The sequence below is a fragment of the Eublepharis macularius genome, chromosome 1, assembly GCF_028583425.1.
Source record: "Eublepharis macularius isolate TG4126 chromosome 1, MPM_Emac_v1.0, whole genome shotgun sequence".
In the NCBI taxonomy this organism is placed as follows: Eukaryota; Metazoa; Chordata; class Lepidosauria; order Squamata; family Eublepharidae; genus Eublepharis; species Eublepharis macularius.
The window spans coordinates 104,464,261-104,480,318 of record NC_072790.1 but is presented as its reverse complement, the minus strand read 5'-3'; the positions used below and the strand labels follow the sequence as shown (position 1 = coordinate 104,480,318).

Genomic DNA, 16,058 nt, shown 5'->3' with positions numbered 1-16,058 from the left:
ATGGCCAATTCTAAGATCATTGGCCCAGAACAGGTAGGATTTCATAAGGGACACAGTACGCTAGATCATTGTCACGTGTTATCCTACTTGATTAGCAAGTATGCCATTTTGAGGAAGGGTTTTTTATATGTAGCTTTTACTTTCCTATGCATTTGATTCCATATCTAAAGACCATCTATGGGCTAAGTTGAAGCAAACCACAACTGACAAGAGATTGTTGTGGTTAATTAAAAATCTTTATACTGACGCTCCTGCCCAAGTGCAGTGTAATAGCGAGGGTGAGTTAACTGCTCCCTTTCCCGTTGTCCAAGGGGTCTGCGTGGGGTACCTTCTAGCACCATCTTTATTTAGCTTGTATCTGTCTCATTTGCCAGGCTTTTTTACTGATCCCTTCCTGAACCTGCCTAAATTATTAGACATTTCAGTCCCTCTTTTACTTTATGCAGACAATTCAGTTCTACTTTCTCATACCTGGATTGGTCTTCTTCGAGCTTAGAAAAAGTTCTATTTTTATTGTCTGCATGAGGAACTATCTATTAATTTTACTAAAACTAAAACTAAGTTTACTCCTCGCTCTTTGACTAAAAGAGAGACATGGATACTTTATAGTTTCCTCTTTTAGGTATTTGGGCATTTTATTTCAGTCTACCTTGACCTGGAGATATCATAAACAATTGGTCACTCAGAAATCTATGGACACTATGAAGGCAATTTTGCCTTCCCATTCTAATGGGGCACCTTATATCACAACTGCTATTAGAATTTTTAACTCAACGGTGATTTCACATTTGTATGGTGTTCCTATACGAATCTCTGTGGTAGATGAGTCTACAAACAGTCCTTGTTCCTTTGGGCAATTGGAGGGCTTCCTAGGTTATCTCATCATCGGCTCTTCATTATGAATTTGGTTGTAGTTCTATAGAAGCCTGTGCTTGGATACGTGCCTTTAATTTCTGGTTTAGGCTTTGTAAGCCTAATCCTCAGGGACTCTCATAAGACTCCCTGGGTTCACCATTTTGAACAGAAGTTATCTCTTATAAATCTTAAGGGGAGGATCACTCTTCTTCCTCTATAACTTAAAACAAAAGATATGTGGACAACTGATTTATGCTCGGAGGACATGCTGTCCACTTGCCTTGGGTCTTCTGTCTAAGGGTAAACTCCCTTCTTATTTAGACTTCTTGTTTAGCCCTAAGTTATGTAGAACCTTTATACACTTACGATTCAATTGCCCCTTTTCAATAGTACTGCTGGGTTATCTGTTAAGGATCCCTTTTTCAGATCAGTTATGCTCCTGCCCCCTCCAGTCAGTCAACTCTCTTGTACATATTCTCTTGCAATATCCTTATGTGTCTCAGTCTAGGCTAAAATGGATTATGCCATGCTTTGATAAATGGACTGTGCTTCCTCTAGCAACATTAGAGCAAACGGTTCAATACCACTTAGAGGATTCTGATCCTAAACGTACTTATTTTGTGGCTCGATTTCTAGAGGCTGCAGAGAAGTGTCAGAGAGAGATGTTTTTAGATATGGGCTTTATTTAAGTTTTTCAGTTTTATTGTTCAAGACTTTGGTCTAAGAACAGGGGGATGAAAAGAAAGAAAAAAAAAGAAAAAGAAATGCATTGTTCCATCCTTCTGGATTGCAGTTTTGTTTCCAGTTGCAATTCATAGCTGGTTTAATCCTTTAAAGCCCCACTGTAATGCAAGTTTTATTGTCAGATTTTATTGTCTTTTTGGTTTGAGTTATATTATATGAGCTCCCCTGAGCAATGAAAGTAGGATTCAAGGTGTCAAGTGTTTTCTATTTGTTATTTGTATTTTTAAATTTTTATTTTAAAATTTTATCTGGTTTAGTTCGGACTTAATTTTTGTTACCTACCTTGCAATGTGTTAGATCAAAGTCATGTACAGAAGCTAAATAGAAATTTGGGTTTTAGTGCTCTTTTAAAAACTGTACACACACACACACACACACACACACACACTTTCATATGTGTTAAATCTGATAGTGTAAATCATCATCACACATACAGATACAACCACCTCCCCTATCACAGGCCCTGTTATGCCCATATACATAAGCAAATTGACATGACATATTCTGCATTGTGTAGTATGTCATATCAATCTGCTTATATTTTGTTTCAGCATTATTTTTAGCTCTGTATTGGATTACAGTTTGTTTTCAAACTTCTGCTATTCTTACCCTATTGCACTATTTATTGACTGTCCCAGTTGTTGATCGTATTGACCTACACTATGTAATCTACCGAGTCTCAGTGAGAAAGGCAGACCATAAATTATGCCAATAAATAAATAAATACATGAAATTTTGTCTCTATGTTTTGCCTTAATTTAGTTATTGTGATGATAATTATTTTATACCTTCTCTTTTGGCTGCCTCCTGGACTTTTTCTTCATCTCCAAGTCATCATCAGAGTTTTGATCAAGATGGCAATATGTTCCTAATACTGCATTTATCTTTTGGCCCAAAAGTTATATTTACCATGATTCTGTTAATGGATTGTTCCTTCTGATGTTTTCAGCATTCTGCATTGTAATCCATACACTGTAGTCCAGGACTTTTCAAACTCTCAAATAGAAGGCAGATACAAGCCGAACAGAGATTTGTCCTTGGATTCTGGTATTTGGATGAATTGCACCTGTCAGTGATAAAAATCATTATTACATGTGGAATGTTTGTTTTCTACTGTTCCAACCTGAGCCTCTTCATGAAAAAGTTTGTTTGTCTTACCAAGAACAAGTGCTGCACCCCTTTACACATAGTCACTCAGAAAACTCAAAGGAAGCTACTGCTTTCCATAATCTTTTACAAGGAGCTCGGCTGTTCCTTTCTCCTGCAAAGACCTTTCAGTCTTTCTCATCTGAGGGGGGCATCCATATGCACTTATTTGTGCACCCGCCATTTCACAAGTAAAATGGAGGCAGCGAGAGGAGATTCAGTAGAGCCTGCTAGCTTGCTAGCATCAGCCAAGTTTAACCTGGGCTGACTTTTTCTCTGTTTGTAGGTGCTTGTTAGGGTGTGGCCAGAAGTACAACCCTTGGCTTGCAGCCTGGGGTGTATGCCAGCCAGCCCAATGAATGAGGACCTGACCAGGATGTGTCTGCTTTGTTTGCCTTGCTTGTTTAAACTATGTTTAATTTTGTTCATTTGTTTGGGAAATTTCTTTGCTTTGGTTCCTTTGGGGAGAAAAGTGGTACAGAAACGTCCCAACAAAATAAATAAATTTCTATAGAAAAAGACAACCCTTGCCCACCCTCCCTTTACCCTCACGGTCCTCAGCTGATTAAAACACTTCACTTCCCAAACAACATCCACAAAACTGCTTCAAATTTTCTCCCATACTGTCTCCTCCCATACTATCTCCTCTCTTAGAATCCAACCTGCCAGTTAGGATCAGCCTCTGAAGCCATGTTGTCTGTGCATCCGCCTTCAGAGGTAAGGCAGGTAGTGAATAGAGACAGGGCATTTTCTCTGGTGGCACCTTGCATTTGGAACACCCTTTTCCTTGAGGCTTGCCTGATGCCTAATTTACTTTCTCTTAGGTGCCAAGTCAAAATGCATCTTTTTACCCAAGTTTTTAATTAGGAGTTTTATCTTAACAGTTTTTAATCGTTTGCTTGTTTTATAGATAGTTTTTATACTATTTATGTCTAATGGATTGCTTTTAATATTGTGATGAGATTTTAACTGTAAGCCACTTTCAGCAGGATTCTGAAGAGGAAATATCCTAAATAAATAAATAAGGACAGGATTGGACTGTTATTGATGCTAACTCCATTCATTGCTAGCAACACTATCTATCATCTGGCCAACCTTAATGAACAGCAGGAAGCAGCTGCCTAACTGTCAGGGAGACTTTTGTAGGCAGTGAGGAAGAATACCTCTTGTTTTGTTTTCAAACTTCAATCAGCCCTTCAAAATCTCATATCGGCTTCCTATCTACAGTTACAGCCTCCAAGTGGGGGCCTGGAATTCTTCTGGAATTACAACTGATCTCCGGACAAATGAGGAAATGGGAGCTTCAGGTGGGGCAGGGTTGCCAGGTAAGCCCTGGAAACTGGTGGGGAGCAGGAGAAGAGATTTACCTACTGCTGCAAGCCCTTGCTGGTGACGTTATTACATTGCTGGCAATGTAATTACATCACTTTTGGAAGTGACATCATCATGTTGTCAGCATTACAGAACTGCTCTAGTTTTGGATCAAAAACTTTTGGATCAAAACCATTTTATTCCCAAACCATGGTTTCGCTGCTGATGTGCTGACACCATTTCTGGGTGCTAGGATTGCCAGGTGCCTGTTGGTGGCAGGCATACTCCTGGCAGTTTACCCCTCTGCCTGCCAATCTCTGGAAATCTGCCCAGCAATCACTAACCAGCTGCAGGCAGATTAGGCACATGGGTGCACAAGCCTCCTCACCCCACTGCGATGACACCACTTCCAGAAGTGATGTAATCGGTTTGGGGGGGGGAGTGCTTGTGCACTGCACACCAAGGGGAATTCCTTAAGAATCATACTGTTTGAGGCCAATTCTTAAAGAACTGACCCTGAAGAGTGGTGTGGGGGCAGGGGCGGGGGAGAGCATAGGCTTCATGCCAGGACCAATTCCTTAAGAATCATAGTGTTTGTGGCCAATTCTTAAGAAATCGACCCTAGTGCGTGAAGTGGGAGTGCACTTTGTTTCAGGGCCAATTCCTTAAGGATCCTTAGAATTCCATATGAATTGCCTCAAACACTATGATTCTTAAGGAACTGGCCCTGAAGCAGTGTGCATGCATGATCCTGCCCCCATACACAATGATGTCACTTCCAGAAGTGAAGTTATTGAGGTGGGGTGTGGAGGTACCTGTGTGCAAAGCACTCACATGAGGAATAACTGGGTAAGTGCTGCACCTCCCACCCCCTCTCCTGCTGGTTGCCAGGGTCATTTGGCTTCCCTAACATGTGCAAAGGAAATGATGTCATGTTGCCAGTGACATGATGTTGCCTGCAAGGGCCCACAGCAGTGGGTAAGTTACCTCCCCCCCATTTCCCCCTCTATTCCCCTCCTAGCCAGGTGAGCATGGGCATGACAACTCTAGGTAGTGGGTGCTATGATATACCATAGTCTAGGAGAAATAGAATTCCTAGAGTGCCTATGGAGAGTGGACACTCTAGGACTTGCACTTCTGTGGTATGTCCAAGTCTAGAAGTAGATTGTTCTCTGTAAACCATAAAAGCTGGTTGGGGAGTGAGAGAAGAATGGGACAGCTGTTGGGTGGCATCCTCCCATGGGCCGTCAGAGTGGATTTTCCTCCTTAACACTGAGAAAAATATGAAAAGAATGTTGAGAGGTCTGTTAAATTGTCTGAAACATAACTGGATAAGCAGCCAGTTATACCGGCACAAATGTTTATGGCCCAAACGTTACTGTGGCATACAAAAGCCTACAAATGATGCAAGGTGGGAGAAAAGATACAGGGAAGTGATAAGAGGTGGTTAAATTTTGACCAGAAGTGAACCTCACAGTAGGAGATGAATGGGAGGTGGTAACCATTGACTTGGATGTGGCACCACATGATGTGACATCATTACACCGGCTCAGCTGCTTCCTCAAACTCTGCCATCCCCAGGCACCACCCTAAAATCTCCAGTAATTTCTCAAGCTGGAGCTGGTAACCCGTTCCCATCCTACCCTACCAGAAGCTTTTAGGGCCACATCACACATAGGGTATTCCAGCCACAGAACTGCAGAATCCCGTACAGTTTGGCATATATATGGCGCGCTTAGCTTTTTTGCCCATCCTGCTCATCATTTTCTTTTGGATTCTCTGGAAAAGATTCTCCCATAAAACACACCGCACTTACAATCGAGTTAATACGTTAACAATTATATGACTTCTGGCTAAAGGGTAATTTTGGGCAGCATTCAATGCAGGCACACCGTGGTCTCCGCGTTTCAGTCCCTCAAGAGGTGCCAAGTGGAAACGTAGACCCCCCACCTTGGAGACCCTGAGCGCGCCGCCCGAGGATCCTCCACGCTCCTTCGGCTAAGCGGTCGAACAGACGCTGCCCTTGAAGCGTTGCGCAACAGCGCCCCCTTCGCCCGACTCTTCTAATCAAAACGGAAGGATCCATGATTGAGGGATCAGCCTTGCCGACCTGGCAAGTGGGTCTTAGTTGTGGCAGGCCGAGCAAGCTGAGCGCCGAGCTTCACGTTAGGGTTCTCTCTCACTGCCGAGTGACCGGCGAACCAACCTCCTCTGAAAACCGGCGGCTTGCTAAGTCGCTGACTGCGCATGCGCCGGGAGAGGGGAAGGGAAGACGACGAAAAGCTTCTCTGTCCGCCGCCGCTCCCTCTCGGTCCTCCCCAACCCGAGGCCGACGCTGCCTGTCGCGTCTCGCGGGCGCCGGCGGGAGTTGGGGCGAGAGGCGGCTGCTATGTCTGGGGCAGGGGTCGGCCCCTGTGGGGGCTCGGGCCCTGGGGCCTGCGGAGGGCTTGGGGGGGCGGCGCCCTCGGCCTCGTCGCCCAGTGGGGCCGGCGGTGGGCTATCGATGTTCCGGTGGCTGGAGGTGCTGGAGAAAGAGTTCGACAAGGCCTTCGTGGACGTGGACCTGCTGCTGGGCGAGATTGACCCTGATCAGGCGGACATCACCTATGAAGGCAGGCAGAAGATGACCAGCCTGAGCTCCTGCTTCGCCCAGCTCTGCCACAAGGCTCAGACTGTGTCCCAGATCAACCACAAGCTCGAGGTGGGGAGGGGCAGCAGGCCGTCCACCCGCTGGGGAAGGGATAGGAGAAGGAGGGCGGGGTAGGTGAGCTTTGGGGGCATGGAAGAGGACTCTTGGAAACACACCCTTCCCTCAATTTCTTCTCTCTAACATGGGAATAAATAGCACGTTACATTGCATCGAAGGGCTGGTTGTGAATCAAAGACACCTTATCTGCACAATGAACTGAGCAAGCGTTACTGATTAGTGTGGTGTAATGGCTGAAGTCTTTGGGCAAGGGATCTGGAAACTTGAGTCCAGAACAACCGAGAAATCTCCCATGTGGACTTCGGGGCTAGCCTGCCCTTCTTTGACCAGCCAAATGGGATTATGAGGACAGCATCAGATCAATATGAGTATGATCTGAAGGCATGCTAAAGCTAAGGGGACTTGGGTGTGATCCTAGCTTGGATGGGAGTACTCTTGGGAATCCTGGGATAGCTGCCCTGAATTCCATAGCTGGGGGGAAGTGAGGTATAAAAGCATAATCTTCACGCTTAACTGAACTCTAGAAGAATAGGATGAACGTTATATATACATATATAAGTTGAAAGAAGTATTCAAGGTTTATATATTAGCAGTATCTTTTCCTCCTCAAATATTCCCTACCATTTTTTTTAGTTCCAAGAGATATTAACCTTTGGTAACTAGTTAAACTAAAGCCTCGTTTGATACTTTTAAATAGTATGTTGGGGGTATAGTAGAAACAAATCAGCACTAAAATTGCCACTGAGAAATCATATATGGTTTCAAAAAGTAGAAAATACATTTTATGCAGGTTACTAGATTTTGAGAACAATCCTGAGTGAGTCTACTGAGTTTCATGCTGAGGTCTGTTCAAGTAGGCTTACACTTAAGCAAATGCTCTTAAGATTGTACTCTTAGAATCTTTTGCGCAAACTATTATCCCAACCACAGTTGCACCCATTTATGCTTTTTAAAGGTATGCCAGCATTGTGAGAAATAAGGCTAGCTTTACCATGAAGTTGACACTTTCTGAGAAAAATATGGGTACTGTTAAACTGAAGCAAATTTAATTATTTAATTTTCTGTCTAAGGTACTGTGATGTCATGAATTGGCCCTAGGAGGAAGTATGATAAATAGTTTGAATGGAAGCTGCTAAATTGAAGAAATGACCTTAAATGTATATGCTTATGTATATTTAGAGGTTTTGAGCACTTCCACACATCATAAACTACAGCCTCAATGAAGTAGTTCTGTAGAGCTCGTATTCATTTGCTATTACTGCCGTGTGCGTACATTGCAACATATTTACACCGCCTTGGGAATCAGTGCAAATATACTGATCAGTATAAATATATACTTTATCAATATAAATATAATAGGTAATAATAATAGAGGCTAAGTTTGCAGAACATGAATGTACACACACATTTGTAAGTATAGAATGTGTAGGTATGTGTATGTAAAAAATTAAGGGGTTATAAGACACTTCTCACTTTTACCAACATCATTATTAGAGAGGTTATGAAAATAATGGCTTATTTTGAGATGAGGATTAGATGGAAGAGAGACAAACTATGGGATAATGATTAATCTGATTAAAGCTGGATGTGTGAAGCAGAAAGGACCTATTTATGGAACTTGATTCATTTTTCTGAAAAGCAAGTTACTGATAATGTCAGTTTACTCCCTTTTATTCAACAAAGAGCACTTTGAATTAACTTGAACTGTTTTTAGACATCTGTAGTTTGATATGTGCTATCACAGGTATGTGAAGTTTTGTAAAAGATGAGAATTCTATAATGTGTAAAAAGCAAGTTCCTGCCTCAAGATTTTACATTTATATATTGATGAGCCGATGATGGACAAATACTGTTTCAGTAGAGAAAGTAAATACACTACAGCATTGTACAATTCTGTTTAATGAGTTTGAAGAAAATGTCAAGTTTAATGAGTTTGAAGAAAATGGGAAGTAAAATGGTAAATATTTACTTAGTAAAATTCACCAAATGAGTATTAGGAGATTTTGAGATGTGAATGGGAAAGAAACCAGTTGAGAATTTGAATTGAGAAACTGAAAAGTGACTAAAAACGGGGGGTCTACTACAGGTGTGGGCCAAGCAGCTTCCAATTTAGAATAAGACTGCTAAACGCTTCAGTGAAATTTTCTTCTGAGAGCTGTGTGTGTATGCACGTATACGTTCATGACTACATTGGTCTTAAACCTTTAGATCTGAGAATCTTTTCAGTCTCAATCTTGAATTTGAATGTTGGAAACTGAATACCTGCTTGTATCTTCATCAAAAGAAATCAGAAGAGTTTCTCTTACAGATGTGCAGTTGCCATTCTTGTTATATACACATTAGAGTATGAGTTTATCACGTCATCATTCCCAGTAGGAAGTATGTGTTGTGTGTATACCAGATAGAACTAGAAATACTTAAATCTCGGTGGATACATACTCTAGGAAAATAGGTGAGATTGAAAGCATGGGGAATGTACAGTATGGAGTAGAATTAAGAGCAGAAACTGAAAGATGGAATAATTTTTTGTCCAGTTAACTCCAGTCAATAAAACTTATGGGATTATGAAAGGTAGTAATGTAGTTGTCAAAAATACCTTTAGACTATGCTGCATTTCATAAATACTCTGTTCTACTTGAGCTATATGTATTTAGGCTCAGGTTAGCATTCTTTATATGCTAGGGAATATCTACCAACTATTAAACTTCTATGTATTTCTTGTACTTTACAATTTAATTTAATAGTATAGCTTTTTACAAAATAACAGTACTGAGTGGAACCCTCTGTGCTATGCATTCTTATGTAAGAATTGTGAGTAAGCATTAATAGGATCATCCTGCGCAAGTTGTAAGGTTTCCATGATCTTGAGGTACCTTTAACATATCTATTTGTTTTGGAACATTAATATTGGAGGACTTCTGGTGCCTGTTTGAAGTGTGAGTTCTGAATTAGGTTGTCCCTAATTTGTTAGTTGTCCTACACTCAAAACAGAAACTAACCTACTAAAAAAGCAGAATGTTAAATTTCTAAGGAATAAATTATATAATATTGTTTCATTTTCTCCTTTTTTACTAGCATACGTGCTTATGTACTTAATAATGTTGCAGTAATTAGATTGATAATGTAGAATGTAATCTGTATTACTGTATATGGAAGAAGTATCGTGTTTTGTCAGGGCAGAAAAGAAAATGATAATCAAATACAACTATATTAAGTTTCAGCACTGAAAACAAGAAATGACTCTAACTTTTTATATAGTGCTATGAAGTCCAAAATAAAACTATAATTATTAACAAAATAGCAGTAACAAACACCAAGCAAAAACCAATAAAAATACAATTGTAATAAGTAGTAGCAGGCATAGGTATGTGCATATTGGAATAAAAGAATCAAATTGATTACGATCAGTCAGTAACAGTTATAAAGTGATTCTGTATCAATTACTGGTATTCTGAAGCTTTAACTTTTCCAGAATTTTACTGGTATGTAGAAAAATTCATCCAGAGTATGACAGTCTCCAGCAGAAGTGCTAGTATATTTTTATTTCTTCTGATAAAGAGTCTTCATGTTTCACCAGAGTAATTTTTCTAGACCTAGAGGAGACACACAATCAGTTAGGGGTGGAGAGATGTAATGTTAGAAGGTGGTTAACTTTCTTGAAGAAAGGTGTTCAGATTTCTTGCTACAAATGAATGTCAACTGCATGCTGCTTTCCAAATACGATACTGGTTACAAATACAATAATTTGTATAGTGATTTTTAAGTCTCTTTAAAGTCTGAGCACTCCAAATGAGAAAATCAGTAGTGGTAGGAAAGAAGCCTTTGTCTTTTCTGCAGCACATAGCCCCAGTTTAGGGTTGAGTGCATTCTCAATTCATGTGGAGCAGCAACTAGGCTCATCAGGACTGGCCACTGTCCTGAGAATATATTCTAGACCATAATGCATGAATGATTCTTTTTGATTCTCAGTTTACTTTCTCTTCAAAGTTGTTCTGTCTGAACACTGAAGCAATGTGGTTCATAGGCATTAAGTTATAGCCAAGATCATATCCTGTAATGAACTATGTAAGTTAATTATGTTGTGTGTGTGGTGTAGTGATTAAAGTGTGGGACTAGGGTCTGGGAGACCTAGGTTTGAATCCCCAATCCCCATGGATGCTTGCTTGGTGATCTTGGGGAAGTCATATACTCTCAGCCTAACCTACCTCGCAGGACTGTTATGAAGTTAAAATGGAGGGGAGGAGGATGATGGAAGCCACTTTGGGTCCCTTTGTGGAGAAAACAGTGTACAAATAAATAAAAATGTTATATGAAGTAATGCTTATTTTTGTATCCCTGATTTATTGGCAATCAGTTTTTTTAGGAGATCCTGACTTGTAGTTTTATAAGGTGGGAAAAAATTCTCCTTCATGTCCTCTCTTAATCATCTTTTCTCAAGCACTGCCCCACCCCCCACCCCCGGGGCCAATTCTTTCCTTTTGTTTCAGAACATGCTGTAACTTTTTGAGCATTTTGATTGTTCTCTTACATGTCTTTTCTAGCCCCGATACTCTTTTTGAGGTGGGATGGCCAGACAGTATTTGATATCAAAATAAGGCCACACCATTGATTATATAAAGGTATTATAATGTTAGTCATTTTGTTTTCAATCCTTTTCTTAATAATCCCTAACATGGATTTTGCCCTTTTCATGAACTTTTGACATTTTCAGTGAGTTGTCTGCCAGACTCCATCAGTATGTATGGGGATTTTGTTTTTACGCCAGTGTTTTATCACTTTTCTATGGGAAGGAAGCTTGAAAAGCACTGTTGTAAAAGAGTAGTTTAGATTCCTTCATCTGAGAGTGACATACCTTACTGAGAAATTTGTATTGGTAGCTCTTTACCAGTCCTGTTGATGGGAGCTCTAATGAGAAAGACTAGTTGGTGTCTAACTATAAATGGGTTGAGAATGGTGAAAGTAGTTTGAATTGCACCTCTTTATGAAGTGGGAAAGATGGAAGCACACAGGCTTCTGCCTTCATCCAAATCTTATTGCAGTCTGTATGGGTTTTTAAAAAGGTGACTTCATTGTACTTGAAAGCAGGCCTTCAGTAATATGGGCCACAGAAGTTGGCTAAATTTACTTTCCAGAAATTGTATTCCTTTCTGAAAGTGCCATCCCAATGTTCCCTAGTAACCCACGTGGCAGTATTATCTTCCTCACTGTGATTTCTATAAGGAATATAAAGTTGTCATTTTTCATTTTTAGTTGTGAGGAAAGCAGTCCTGTTTAACAAGTCTGTTTCTTACCATTTGACTTCTTGATGGTTAATCATACATTTAAGCAGTGTGTTTGTCCAAGGTGACAATTATAACAGCAAGATTTGCTCAGTCATTCTTGTTTGCAGTTGGAGGAGAGTCTCTTCTAAACTCTTGCAGCTGTAGAAGAGTAATCAACACAAAAGAAAACAGTGATAATAAATTATAGAACTTTGCTATTGTTTAGACTGTGGTAAGCCTTCTGTCTTTTGTGACAAACTACATGTTTTGTATCCCAGTGTACTTATTGATTAGTCTTTTTCCTATAATAGGTTACTACATATCATCAGTTACTCCCAAAGTATAATGAAGGATAGGGTATGCCACTACATTATAGTCTTGACATACCAGGAAACATACACAAAGTGGAAATTCCCATGAATTTTGGTCCTAGAAATAGTATAATTGGTTACTTCCAAAATATTATTCTGAAAATGTAATCAGTCAGAATAGAGCTTTAACTCTGATAAAGGGATGAGAGTTCTTTAAGACATACGTTTCTTTTTTCCCTAAAGTCCAGTTGAATGTTTGTGATTTATTAGATTGTGCTAAAACAATACAGAAGGAGGTTAACCTGAATCCCCAGCTAAAGATCTTTCACTAGTGAAGCAGTTTATCTACTAGAGATTATAATAAAAGTGAAACCAATCTGAGTGTTAGAATTGCTCTTTTATCTTTCCAGCAGTTAGAATATGATTTTCCAACATTGTTTGGAACTTTAACACAAACATTCTTTTTCTTTTACAGAATGTAACATATTTATGTTACTTCAAATATTCCATCTCTAGCAGTGACTCAGCGAGTCTGTTTATTCTATAATCTCAAAGTCAATTAATATTGAATTGTTGCCCCTTGATAATTTATAATCACCTATCATAGAGTCATAGAAATTAAATTTGGTAGAAGGGTGAAGTCTTCCAACCTTTTCTGTTTATTATTTAATGGGAATTGATTAGTGTTAGAAAGTGTAGAAGCAGGAGTCAATTGGACTGAATCAATTAGGATGGAATTGCAGTGTGTTCTGACTTTGTGTGGAGACATATACATTCTGTAGCGTGGGACTGGTGAGATAGAGACCAGATGGATCAAGAAAATTAGAGAACTAATTGCACATGCATCATCCTTGTGCACTAGTGATGGCTGATTCATGTGGCTGTGAATAGATTCATAGGGGGGAGGAGGAGTTTACACAGATCAAAAAAGCATCTCAGAAAGTGATTTAGTGAACCTAACTGGAGGAATTCCTCCTCCTCTTCAAGGGGGTTATATCCAACCATGCCCTCCCCCTCTTCAAGCAAGATGGTTATATACCACCATGACTTTTGTGCATTTTTGTTTGAAGAACATAATTATTAGTATATGGGCTGCAAGATGATATTAGACACCCTTTGAAGTATAGAAATGTTTGCAATGAGAGAGAGCACTTTTTCCTGTGTTTGTGTTTGTGAATAGCACCAAATCTACTGATAAACTGCATTATCTTCCAGGCACAGCTGGTAGATTTGAAATCAGAGCTGACAGAAACACGTGCTGAAAAAGCAGTATTAGAAAAAGAGGTGCATGACCAACTGCTACAACTCCATGCTGTTCAGCTTCAGCTCCATGCCAAAACTGGTCAGAATGTTGACTCGGGAGCAATAAAGGCAAAATTGGTGAGTACTGTTCAGTAAGAAGCAGTTGCATTTTTCTCTGTAGAGTTGTTGTTCCAGTTTAGTTTATATGCATGAATAGAATTTATATCGCACCTTTTCATTCTACCTAGGAGGCTCAGATTGACTTTCAAAAATATATAAGGTTAAGGAATTGTCCAAGAAATTAATGACTGGAAAAGTTGAGAGAAAAAATTGAGAAAAAAATGAAAATCTTTCTTTAGAGGTCAAACCTTGCATCTCTTGTATACCCCTGCTTGTTTGCCTAGTACTACTTAATGTATCTTATGAAGTAGATAATGTTATCTGATGAAATTAGCTCCTAGATTTTACTCAGAGCTGTATCCTGCAAGGTTTGGGATATTGTAGCACCAATCCAAGTATGTATGTATGTATTTTTTTAAATTTCTATTCCACCCTCCCTGCACAGGCAGGCTCAGGGTGGATTACAACCATTAAAAACAGTTATAATGGAATATGTACTTTAAAACAGTTTAAAAACCAGGCAGTAAAAACAGTATAAGTATTCAAATACTTAAATATTTAAAAAATTAGTCAGCAGCGGCTGACTAATTAGGAGGCAATCAATCTACCCTTCAAAACTGTCATTTAAAAACTAGAAAAGCAGCTGGAAAAGCAATCCAGATGGTAGATACTCGCATCAGGAGGGCTCTGATCTTCTTTCCTCCTCTCTTTAGGCCGGAGGGGGTCCTGGCCTGGCCTCAACTATACGCCTGGTGGAACATCTCTGTCTTACAAGCCCAGCAAAAGGATAATAAATTCTGCCAGGCCCTGGTCTCAAAGAAGTATTTACTTCTTTCTTGGATAGACCTACTATAGAAGATTAATGGTGTCACTGAAAAGGCCTACTACTAGAATCCAAAAAATAGTGAGAGAGGATCTGTGAAAGTAAGGGGGGCCTTCATTTTTATCACACAACAATTTCATTCCATCTGGTGAACTTCAAAAACAATCTGATACGGCATGTGAATTAGTTACTTAAAGAAAGTCAACACTTCTGTTGGGCAATTATAAGCCCCTTGGTAAACCTAAGCAGCAGTTTTGATCCCAGCCACATATTTGAAATAAGTAATTAATTGTCAACTGACTCCATATAGCTCTGTATGGTGCCAACATCTAACCATAAATGCTCTTTTTTTTTGAGGATATAGAAAAAAGTATATAGTTTATGTAAGATGAGTAAAAACTTTGAAAAGACACTAACATTATTCATAGAAATGTCGTGAGAGAGCTGGGACAAGTTTTCCAATTTCCCCTGTATTCTCAGATGATTTCCTTAATTTTTTAAAAACTCAGAAAAATGCAGTTAATACTTTCCACTATACCAACTAGATATTAACAATATTCTGTACTATTAATGAATCATAGTCAAAGATTGGGCGATCAGACTAGAAAATACAACATTTCCAGTTGATATCTCTTGCTAGGTAACAAACTAACGAACGCTTCGTTTGAGGAATTCCAGGCAGGTACGCTGACAGGCAGTGCACATTGTTCTAGGGCTGGCTGTTTTCTAAAACTGGGTTTGAGTCCTTTTTTGTATTGGCCAGCCTGGCCAATACAAGTCTCATGTTCAGCTCAAGGCTATCTCCAATAGATCATCTATTATCATTCTGGGAAGCTGAATTGTAAACTATTGCCCATTACAGTAATACACTAGAACCAAATTATTTCACTGAATGAATATGTTGAAATTTCCACAGCACTTCCATTTATTAGTGGTTCTTATTGCCACAAAAACGGAAGGAAAGTCATCTTTACAGAAAATAAACAATTTTGAAGTTGGAGAGAGATGGCATGTTTTGCAAAGAATTGTACCTTTTGATATCCCTGTGAAAAAATTGAATATAATTAAAGTTTATTGTAGCAAAGGGGTTGCCAGTTTCCTGCTCCTGGCCAGTAGGGAGGGAGGGGCATGGGGAACCAGCAGATTGCATACTCTCCTCCTGGGAGGCACATGGCTGAAACAGCACGCATGCTTCTGCATCACTGGAAAATGATGTCATTTCTGACATGATGTGCACATGATGGGTCGTGCCAGGGGCAGCCCCAGACATTGAGTTTGAGGCCAAATTTTAGAGAATTGACCCATCATGACCCATTGCTTTTGCATCACACTGGAAATAACATCACTTTCTGGCAATGTGGGAATGCGTACACGTGAGATAAGTACCTGTTGCCTCCCCACTCCCTCTTGTATCCCCAGATCATCTTTGAGCCAAGAGTTCAAGCAATCCCCATTATAGCAGTTTTGTGGAAAGGACATGGGAATGCCTTAGAGAATTGTGTTACTTTTAACTATTTTGCAAGCCATTATGATTTACT

The 16,058-nt window shown here is 39.8% G+C and overlaps 2 protein-coding genes across 4 annotated transcripts in view; one reads left to right on the top strand and one right to left on the bottom strand.

Annotated features, from left to right (window-relative positions):
• The window catches only part of LOC129333054 (nephrocan-like), a 34,186-nt gene extending 28,109 nt beyond the window's left edge, over positions 1 to 6,077 (bottom strand). For both annotated transcript variants that reach the window (XM_054984380.1, XM_054984387.1), the window contains exons 1-2: positions 6,007 to 6,077; positions 2,509 to 2,665 (exon numbers count right to left, since the gene is read on the bottom strand). Coding sequence is in view for 1 of the 2 variants with exons in the window: in XM_054984387.1 (XP_054840362.1) it covers positions 2,509 to 2,558 (50 nt within the window). In the remaining variant the exon portion in view is untranslated. The remainder of the gene's footprint in view (positions 1 to 2,508; positions 2,666 to 6,006) is intronic.
• A 162-nt stretch (positions 6,078 to 6,239) lies between these two features.
• Positions 6,240 to 16,058, top strand: part of GOPC (golgi associated PDZ and coiled-coil motif containing) — a 32,669-nt gene continuing 22,850 nt past the window's right edge. Inside the window, exons 1-2 of one of the 2 annotated variants that reach the window (XM_054991072.1) lie at positions 6,240 to 6,757; positions 13,551 to 13,715. In XM_054991072.1, the coding sequence (XP_054847047.1) occupies positions 6,446 to 6,757; positions 13,551 to 13,715 (477 nt within the window). In that variant the 5' untranslated portion in view covers positions 6,240 to 6,445. The remainder of the gene's footprint in view (positions 6,758 to 13,550; positions 13,716 to 16,058) is intronic. The other variant, XM_054991077.1, reaches the window with a different exon arrangement.